At 39.2% G+C, this 10,683-nt stretch overlaps 1 protein-coding gene across 3 annotated transcripts in view; it reads right to left on the reverse strand.

Annotated features, from left to right (window-relative positions):
• The window catches only part of atxn7l3a (ataxin 7 like 3a), a 21,163-nt gene that overhangs the window by 5,945 nt on the left and 4,535 nt on the right, over positions 1–10,683 (reverse strand). For 2 of the 3 annotated variants that reach the window (XM_061905491.1, XM_061905489.1), the window contains exons 2-11: positions 10,615–10,657; positions 10,455–10,554; positions 10,141–10,273; positions 7,420–7,609; positions 7,241–7,350; positions 7,148–7,170; positions 7,031–7,076; positions 4,014–4,051; positions 1,335–1,403; positions 198–241 (exon numbers count right to left, since the gene is read on the reverse strand). In XM_061905491.1, coding sequence (XP_061761475.1) covers positions 198–241; positions 1,335–1,403; positions 4,014–4,051; positions 7,031–7,076; positions 7,148–7,170; positions 7,241–7,350; positions 7,420–7,609; positions 10,141–10,273; positions 10,455–10,505 — 704 coding nt within the window. In that variant the 5' untranslated portion in view covers positions 10,506–10,554; positions 10,615–10,657. The remainder of the gene's footprint in view (positions 1–197; positions 242–1,334; positions 1,404–4,013; positions 4,052–7,030; positions 7,077–7,147; positions 7,171–7,240; positions 7,351–7,419; positions 7,610–10,140; positions 10,274–10,454; positions 10,555–10,614; positions 10,658–10,683) is intronic. The other variant, XM_061905490.1, reaches the window with a different exon arrangement.

The following is a 10,683-nucleotide window of genomic DNA, read 5'->3' on the forward strand; positions in this document are numbered from 1 at the left end:
CCTCACTATGATTGCTGGTCGACGCCGGATGTATGTGTGTGTGTACATTTCTCTTTAATTGTGTTGTGGTCTTACTGTACTTTCACTTTACAACATGTCTTTTTTTTTTTTTTTTCACGTTGTCGCCAAACTGAGTGTCTTACGCACACACGTTGGGTCACAGTGTGTGTGTGTGTGTGTGTGTATACAGTACGTACCTGGTGCACATTTTCTTGGTGTGTTCAGATATCACTCCACATTGCTGCACACAGATACACAACTTCAGTTGTTTCCACCAGAAAGTAGTACGCTTGGGTGAAGTTTGGACCACTTTTTGGTGTACTACCCAAAGTAAAACGGTCCATAAAGTCCTCATGCGTATCCTTGCAAGTATTTAAATGACACTGCCATTTGTCAGTGCTACAAACTGTCTTTCAAGTAACGTGTTATAGTTGTTATGTAACAGTATTATTCACAACCAGCCCCATCCGGGAATAAAAAACGCGGCTCTGCAGCCACGTTGGATCTTCTGCCTCCTTGTTGGGGCTCCCTCAGATATTAAGTGTAAGAAAAGTTTGCATTTTTAAAAAGAGCCATACAATGTCTGACTGTCTGTGAGGCCGTGAACGCGCACAGGCGGAGTGGAAAAGTGTGTTCAGTTCTGCCTTTCGAGTGTGCAAACCCTTGGGTAAGCTAGCCATGAATACTTGCCGAAAGACAAAAGGAAAATTAGTGTACCCTAATTTTTTATGGATTTTTCTTCATAATGCAAAAAGCTTTTCTAAAAAAAACAAGCAAACACACTGAATAGGTGTGGTATTGTTTGTGCTATGGTGGCCATCTTTTGGATCAGTTCGCTCACTGCAGGTGCTGCAATGCCCTTCTGTTTGGACTGAGCTTTGAACCGGAAGCACAATTGCCGTCCATTCATCACTCCAAGCGATGTTTGTAAGTTTAATGTCCAATAATGATGCGGTTTGATCAGCATCTTGATAAGCCACACCTGTGAGGTGGTATAGATTATCTTGGCAAAAAATAAATACTCACTAAAACAGATTTAGACAGATTTGTAAAGGTTTTATATTTTTGGAATTCAACTCATGAAAAATGAAAACAAAAGTGCTGCATTTATATTTTTGTCCAGTATAAAAGCAGCTCTTGTTTGTCACATTAGAAAAAACAACAGAAAAAAGTAGTTTAAAATTTTGCTTTTCATGTTTTTTTACTCACTTTTTCTGCCCTACAGTGTCCATTACAATGGTTGAAATAATGAAGTTCTAATACTAACTATGATGTCACATGGGAAAAAATCACTTGCACATTTGGCTGGAGTAGATTTTTGGAACTGAACTTACCGTGGTCAACAGCGATCTCACTTCCTCGGGCGCCAGGCTTTCGTAACTGATACCGGCATTGTAGTTGTACTGCGAGGTAGACAGAGAGGTCAGAAGTGAACATCTACCTACATACCAAAATGCTGGTCGAAAAGCATTTATGTTACAGCAACGCTTTGCTGTTAGTAGGACCTACTGCAAAAGCACTTGTCAAAGATCCTCTATATCAGTGGTTCTCAACCTTTTATCAGTGATGTACCCCCTGTGAACATGTTTTTAATTCAAGTACCCCCTAATCAGAGCAAAGCATTTTTGGTTGGAAAAAAAAGAGATAAAGAAGTAAAATACAGCACTATGTCATCAGTTTCTGATTCATTAAATTGTATAACAGTGCAAAATATTGCTCATTTGTAGTGGTCTTCCTTGAACTATTTGGAAAAAAAAGATATAAAAATAACTAAAAACTTGTTGAAAAATAAACAAGTGATTCAATTATAAATAAAGATTCGTACACATAGACATAAACTTAAAGTGCTCTCTTTGGGGATTGTAAAAGAGATCCATTTGGATTCATGAACTTAATTCTAAACATTTCTTCACAAAAAAAAGAAATCTTTAACATCAATATTTATGGAACATGTCCACAAAAATCTAGCTGTCAACACTGAATATTGTATTGTTGCATTTCTTTTCACAGTTTATGAACTTACATTCATATTTTGTTGAAGTATTATTCAAAAAATATATTTATAAAAGATTTTTGAATTTTTGCTATTTTTCAATAAATATGTTAAAAAAGGATTTCTGAATTGTTACTATTTTTAGAATATTTTTAAAAACATCTCACGTACCCCTTGGCATACCTTCAAGTACCCCCAGGAGTACGCGTGCCCCCATTTGAGAACCACTGCTCTATATGACCGGAGCCTGCTGTGTTTTTTTGAGGGCTGCAGCAAAAACGCTTGTGGAATAAACTTTTGTATTGCAGGCGCTGGCTGTTGGTTTTTAAAGACCTACAGCAAAAATGTTTATCAAAGATCCTCTATATGACAGAACCTGGCTGCTGTTTTTCAGAACTGACAGCAAAAACGCTAGCCAAAGATAATAAATAAATAAATGGGTTGTACTTGTATAGCGCTTTTCTACCTTCAAGGTACTCAAAGCGCTTTGACACTACTTCCACATTCACACACTGATGGAGGGAGCTGCCATGCAATGCGCTAACCAGCACCCATCCGGAGTAAGGGTGAAGTGTTCAGGTTGGTATTAGGTGGGGATTGAACCAGTGACACTCTCCCACTGCGCCACATGTTGCAAGCATCAAATTCCAAATGAGCTAATATTTGCAAAAAAAAACAAAGTTTCTGAGTGTGAACATGAAATATCTTGTCTTTGCAGTCCACTCAATTGAACACAAGCCCAAAAGGACCCGCAAATCACCGCACTCCGTCCCTATTCACCATTTACACAACGCGACAACTTCAGGGGCTGTCACAAATATATTAGAATATGAGAAAGACTCCTACAGATGCCCTTTGAGAGGCCGCGCTGACAGGACCCTGCAGTAGTTGTTCAAGGCCCGACAGCAAAAACACTTATCAAAGATCCTCTATATGACAGGAGCTGGCTGCTATTTTTCAGGACCGACAGCAGAAATGCTAGTCAAAGATCCTGTATATGACAGGATCCTGCTGTAGTTGTTCAAGGACTGACAGCAAAAACACTTGTCAATGATACTCTATATCAGTGGTTCTCAACCTTTTTTCAGTGATGTACCCCCTGTGAACATTTTTTTAATTCAAGTACCCCCTAATCAGAGCAAAGCATTTTTGGTTGAAAAAAAAGAGATAAAGAAGTAAAATACAGAACTATGTCATCAGTTTCTGATTTATTAAATTGTATAACAGTGCAAAATATTGCTCATTTGTAGTGGTCTTTCTTGAACTATTTGGGGAAAAAAAGATATACAAATAACTAAAAACTTGTTGAAAAATAAACAAGTGATTCAATTATAAATTAAGATTTCTACACATAGAAGTAATCATCAACTTAAAGTGCCCTCTTTGGGGATTGTAATAGAGATCTATCTGGATTCATGAACTTAATTCTAAACATCCTGGGCTACTTTTCTTCACAAAAAAATGAAATCTTTAACATTAGTATTTATGGAACATGTCAACAAAAATTCTAGCTGTCAACACTGAATATTGCATTGTTGCATTTCTTCTCACAGTTTATGAACTTAAATTCATATTTTGTTAAAGTATCATTCAATAAATATGATTATAAAGGATTTTTGAATTGTTACTATTTTTTTTATATTTTTTAAAAATCTCACGTACCCCTTGGCATCTCTTCAAGTACCCCCAGGGATACGCGTACCCCCATTTGAGAACTGCTGCTCTATATGACAGGAGCCTGCTCTTGTTTTTTTAAGAAACCTACAGCAAAAACACTTATCCAAGATCCTCGATATGACAGGAGCTGGCTGCTGTGTTTCAGGACCGACAGCAAAAACACTCAAAGATCCTTTATATAACAGGAGCCTGCTGTTGATTTTTAAGGACTTACAGCATAAGCAATCGTCAAAGATCCTCTATTGGACAAGAGATGGCTTCTGTTTGAGGACTTAGCACTTAAAGTAAACATGCATGCTAATTGTGTGTGTGTGTGTGAGAGAGAGAGAGAGAAAGAGGTCACCTTGAAAGCTTCTGAGCCTGCTCCGGTCCCGAGCTCACCTGTACAAAATACAAGAGCATTCAAAACTTCCCCCAAGGCTTTGGACATGCTTCACTAGCTTACGTGCTAAAAAGAGGCTACCATGAACAATCATGTAATAACAACAGACATACAATATAAGGATTTTTGCAATTAATCACAGTAATTTCCTCAAAAACATTTGTTTTATGTTTTACTTGAATGCATGTCATTTATTTTCTTAAAACTTGCAAATAGTTTTATCTAAATTCCTGTACAGGTTCATATTGAAAGCAAATTTGCCAGTGGGTTTACGACTGACCTGATCACGGACCAGGTAACTTTCTACACTACGATCTACGATTATGGACCATCTACTGTACCATGATCGAACATGTTTTCCAGATTGTGTAGGGCTCTACATTCCTGGGAGCAAGAAAACAGCCAGTTCTGATAAATAGTAGTCCATCATTGTGGACAGGTAATAAAGTATGGCCATTAACCGGCCGGGAAATGCCCATGTAACATACAAACCCCGTTTCCATATGAGTTGGGAAATTGTGTTAGATGTAAATATAAATGGAATACAATGATTTGCAAATCATTTTCAACCCATATTCAGTTGAATATGCTGCAAAGACAACATATTTGATGTTCAAACTTGCAAATAATCATTAACTTTAGAATTTGATGCCAGCAACACGTGACAAAGAAGTTGGGAAAGGTGGCAATAAATACTGATAAAGTTGAGGAATGCTCATCAAACACTTATTTGGAACATCTTCAGAAAACCACGGTCACTAAATACAGTTTGTCGGTACATCTGTAAGTGCAAGTTAAGGCTCTACTATGCAAAGTGAATGCCATTTATCAACAACATCCAGAAACGCCGCCGGCTTCGCTGGGCCTGAGATCATCTAAGATGGACTAATGCAAAGTGGAAAAGTGTTCTGTGGTCTGAAGAGTTCACATTTCAAATAGTTTTTGGAAATATTTGACATTGTGGGAAGCAACCATCCAGACTGTTATCTACGCAAAGTTCAAAAGCCAGCATCTGTGATGGTATGGGGGTGCATTAGTGCCCAAGGCATGGGTAACTTACACATCTGTGAAGGCACCATTAATGCTGAAAGGAACATACAAGTTTTGGAACAACATATGCTGCCATCTAAGGGCTGTCTTTTTCATGGACGCAATGTCTTGCTTATTTCAGCAAGACAATGCCAAGCCACATTCAGCACGTGTTACAACAGCGTGGCCCGCCTGCAGTCCAGATCTGTCTCCCATCGAAAATGTGTGGTGCATTATGAAGTGTAAAATACAACAGCAGAGACCCCGGACTGTTGAACGACTGAAGCTCTACATAAAACAAGAATGGGAAAGAATTCCACTTTCAAAGCTTCAACAATTAGTTTCTTCAGTTCCCAAACGTTTATAGAGTGTTGTTTAAAGAAAAGGTGATGTAACACAGTGGTGAACATGTCCTTTCCCAACTACTTTGGCACGTGTTGCAGCCATTGAAATTCTAAGTTAATTATTTTTTTTAATTAAGTTTATGAGTTTGAACATTAAACATGTTGTCTTTGTAGCATATTCAATTGAATATGGGTTGAAAATGATCATTGTATTTCCGTTTATATTTACATCTAACACAATTTCCCAACTCATATGGAAACGGGGTTTGTGCATCACACACCAAGACAGAGGAGCGATGAGTCTTAAATCTGTCTAGGGTATGCAGAAGTCTGGCCAGTTCCCCGTAAGACCACATACATGTTTTGATATTCCAAAGGTTATAAGGGACAAGTGGTGGGAAATGGATGGATGGTTATAAATAAGCCCAAGGCCTAGGGAACACTTAGTTTCTGAAACGCGTACACAAACATGTGTTTACATGGGCATGACGGAGGTACCTGCAGTACCATGAACCTAACCAACAGGGTTGACATCATTTAGATCTATAAAAACTGCTTGTCTGGCTGCCCCTCAGAAGAGAGAGAAATCATTTGGCTAGATTCTCCACAGGTAACATGCAAGACCTGAAGTGATGTTCACTTGACCAATAAATTAGTCTTTGTTCAACCATCATCACCCTTGATCCTTCACACACCACACCTTCCTTCTAGCTAAGAGAAGGAGGCAGGCGAAGGACACAACAACTCTGATCTACATTGAACACAATTCTTTGTAATCAAGAACGGTATTTCTTAACCATAGAGCTAGGGCCCGCTAACGTGGGGCCGAGAAATATCTGTTCCTCAGCTGAGGCTTTTATGTGCCGCAGCAGTACTGAGTTGTAATACACTTTTCCACCACTTGTGGCAGTATGGACAATGTCAAACAGAATAAGTCATGTTTGACAAAGATCTTTTGCACAATTAGCCTTTTCATATAAAGCGATAAAAGAATGAGAAGTCTAACAGATTACCCTTCATTCACATTTGACATTAAAAAGTGGCTTCGGAGCAATCAAAGCTGCTCACACGGTCACTAAGGTGGGCACTATGTCTGACATGTCAACCTAATGTGTGTTATATTTATGCATGAGAACATTTTGTGGTAAGCTGTGAGGTGTGTGTGTGTTAAAATCATGGTTGTTTTTACAAATGATGACAGATGTGAACAAGAGCATGTATTGTTATGATGTAAAGGAGAGGTGTGGTTGTAATGCATGTGTCAATGAAAAGAAAAGTCATCAAATGCCCTAAATTGATTACATGCTGTAGTATAATTTCATTGCATGATTTTTGTATCTCTTTAATTTAGGTAGCCAGGGACTGCAGATGGAAATGAGCTATTTAGCTATAATCTGGTGCAGAACATCTGTCTGTTTGAGCTTAATGTTTCTGTGCATTGTCCCTTCAAATAAAGACTAAACTAACTAATAATGTGTTTGGATTTACTAGATTTCTATTCACAACTGAATTTATAGACGTGTTCTAATTTAGTCTGCTAGGTCTTTTTTTTGTTTATTATTATTATTTCCTCGCATAACAAGGGCCATCATTCTGCACACTCACCATTCTTATGCTTCAGGGATTTGGATCGGCGAGGTGAGTTTTGATTCTGCACGGACAATTAAAAGATTACAGGATGGTACCCATCAGTGGAAGAAGATGGGAGAAAAGTAAGAAGACCTTATCGGACTTCCTCTTCTTGGCTGCAATTAGAAAAAAAAAAAAAAAAGGATCACATTGATGTTCCGTTTGATTGAATGTTCAGGTACTCACATTTCTTCTCGGCGCCGTAAGACCAGTCGTTATCGTTGAGGTCGTCGTTGTCCTCCTGGTCGCTCTCGGACTTGCTGACGTTGTTGTTGGTGTTGTTGCTGCTGGCCAGCCTATCAGAACATGAAACAGGAAGAAGGAAAATGAATTAAAACCTTCAGCTCGGACGTGTTTCGACTCACGTTTCGTTCCGGGCCGACCTGCGGCTGGCGATGCGGCTGCTGTTACGGCCCATGCCCAGACATTTCTCCAGGTGGGGGGCGAAGCGAGAGGCGGCGATAAGTCGCTTGCAGTTGGGACACTCGCACTCTTTGTTTTTCCACTGGTTGTACACTTGGCCGAAGATATCCAGGCCCGGCTGATCCACAATTTCTACACGAGGAACAACAAGCTAAATTTAGCACCGAGGACAATAATGGAGAAGAACGAAGGCTTCAAGTTATACACGTTTCTCTTAATCGTATTATACTCCATGTAAACAAAGTGCTTAAGTCATGACTAAAGGTGGGCTAATTAAATTAATGATGTAATTGAACGTATGTGGGGCCGGATAAAAGGATATCCAATATACAAACCCCATTTTTATGAGTTGGGAAATTGTGTTAGATGTAAATATAAACTTAATACAATGATTCGCAAATCATTTTCAACCCATATTCAGTTGAATATGCTACAAAGGCAACATATTTGATGTTCAAACTGATAAACTTTTTTTTTTTGTTGCAAATAATCATTAACTTTAGAATTTCATGCCAGCAACACGTGACAAAGAAGTTGGGAAAGGTGGCAATAAGTACTGATAAAGTTGAGAAATGCTCATCAAACACTTATTTGGAACAGGTGGGTGCCATGATTGTGTATAAAAGCAGCTTCCATGAAATGCTAAGTAATTCACGAACAAGGATGGGGTGAGGGTCACCAATTTGTAAGCAAATTGTCGAACAGTTTTAGAACAATATTTCTCAACGAGCTATTGCAAGGAATTTACGGATTTTACCATCTATGGTCCGTAAAATCAACATGTTCAGAGAATCTGGAGAAATCACTGCACGTAAGCAATGATATTACGGACCTTTGATTCCTCGGGGGGTACAGCATCAAAAACCGACATGGGCTCAGGAACACTTCATAAAACCACTGTCAGTAACTACAGTTGGTTGCTACATCTCTAAGTGCAAGTTAAAACTCTGCTATGCAAAGCAAAACCCATTTGTCAACAACAACAAAGGAACGCCGCTGGCTTCGCTGAGCCCGAGCTCATCTAAGATGGACTGATGCAAAGTGAAAAGGTGTTCTGTGGTCTGACAAGTCCACATCTCAAATTATATTTGGAAACTGTGGACGTGGTGTCCTCCGGAACAAAAAGTAACATAACCATCCGGATTGTTATAGGCGCAAAGTTCCAAAGCCAGCATCTGTGATGGTATGGAGGTGTATTAGTGCCCAAGGCATGGGTAACTTACACATCTGTGAAGGCACCATTAATGCTGAATGGTCCATTCAGGTTTTGGAGCAACATATTTTGTCATCCAAGCAACGTTATCATGGACGCCCCTGCTTATTTCAGCAAGACAATGCCAAGCCACGTGTTACAACAGCGTGGTTTTGTAGTAAAAAAGTGCGGGTACTTTCTTGGCCCGCCTGCAGTCCAGAAACTGTCTCCCATCGAAAATGTTTGACGCATTATGAAGCGTAAAATACGACAGCGGAGACCCCTCAACATAAAACAAGAATGAGAAAAAATTCCACTTTCAAAGCTTCAACAATTAGTTTCCTCAGTTCCCAAAAGTTTATTGAGTGTTTTTTAAAAGAAAAGGTGATGGAACGCAGTGGTGAACATGTCCTTTCCCAACTACTTTGGGACGTGTTGCAGCCATGAAATTCTAAGTTAATTATTATTTGCAAAAAAAAAAAAAATTATGAATTTGAACATCAAATATCTTGTCTTTGTAGTGCATTCAATTGAATATGAGTTGAAAAGGATTTGCAAATCATTGTATTCCGTTTATATTTACATCTAACACAATTTCCCAACTCTTATGAAAACGGGGTTTGTACTTGTGTGTTTAATGAGCCTAAAATCTATCAAGCTTCTTCACCAAAGTCGTACTAAAACATTTTGACAGATTTTTAAACGCCGCGTGTAATGCTCTATATTTTCAATGGAAAATATAAAACGTTGGTGTTGTTTACTTGAGTCATATAGCCATCTTATTGCAGTCTACATCTATCTCTTATGTGTGACTCCTATCTACTGGTCACACTTATCATTACACCATATATCAAATAAAATTGCTTTGAGTTTGGTAGGCAAAACCAGAATTATGCCGTACATTAGGCGTACCGGGTTATAAAAGTGCACTGTTGAGTTTTGAGGGAAAAAAAGGATTCTAAGATCGCCTTGTAATGTTCACCGTTTAAACATTTATTGTGAAAGTCTGTATCCTTACTGCTGTATCAGGATGTATTACGCTTCACTAAGTGGAAATAAAAGGAACTGCCGGTGTTTGACCAAGAGGTAAATAATAAAACAAAACTCCTGGGCTAAACTGAGAAATAAGAGTTTTCTACGTCCAGTTATTATCCAGATTAGTCTATAATACTTCTCCTGTATAGCTAACCACAACACGCCTTACAGTCCGGAAAATACGGTATGTAGTGAATGTCCGTTAGTCCCAGTCTGTCCAAATGGTTTACTCCCTGCTTCCAGTCCGCCCTGGACTCAAACCTAAGTCCTTCGGTCCAGCTTTACCCCTTAGCTTATGTGTTTACGTTTGTCCTTTCTCGCCGCGAATACCGAAATGCTACAGTAACAAATCTGTACTTTACATCAGCCATATGGTTTTATACCCAAACATAATTCCTGTAGTACCAATGGAAAAAGCCTCAATAGCAGGACTAACCAAATTCCTTTGTGCTTTCCGGATCGGTTTCATCCAGGAAGAAATATCCATGTTTCACAGCTCGATGCACCTCGAAACAAAGGCCCAAACAGGCGTCTTCCACCAGCTCCGAGTAAACGTCATGGACCAAGGCCTGCAGTTCAACATGAATCAAACAATATCCATCCATTTCCTACCAGTTATTCACTTCAGGGTTGCGGGGGGCACTGGAGCCTATCTCAGCTACAATCGGGCGGAAGGCGGGGTACAGCCTGGACAAGTCGCCAACTCATCGCAAGGCCAAAATATAGTGCACAAATTGTACACATACTCACCTCCAGCCGGGTGTTGTCCGGGCCTGAAAGGGGCAAATTCTCCATTTTCATTTGAAAATCTGTCTGGGAAATCGTGACGGCGAGGTAATGAGATGCTGACCTGCAGATTTAAAAGTAAATATAATTATTTTATTTGTCACATTAATTCCAAGTTACTCACTTTGAAGTTAGCAGTGAACATGAGATGCATGTCTTTCTTCATCCTGGGGGAAGAAAAATGTCTAATGAG

This window comes from Nerophis ophidion, linkage group LG07 (genome assembly GCF_033978795.1).
Source record: "Nerophis ophidion isolate RoL-2023_Sa linkage group LG07, RoL_Noph_v1.0, whole genome shotgun sequence".
NCBI classification, from domain to species: domain Eukaryota; kingdom Metazoa; phylum Chordata; class Actinopteri; order Syngnathiformes; family Syngnathidae; genus Nerophis; species Nerophis ophidion.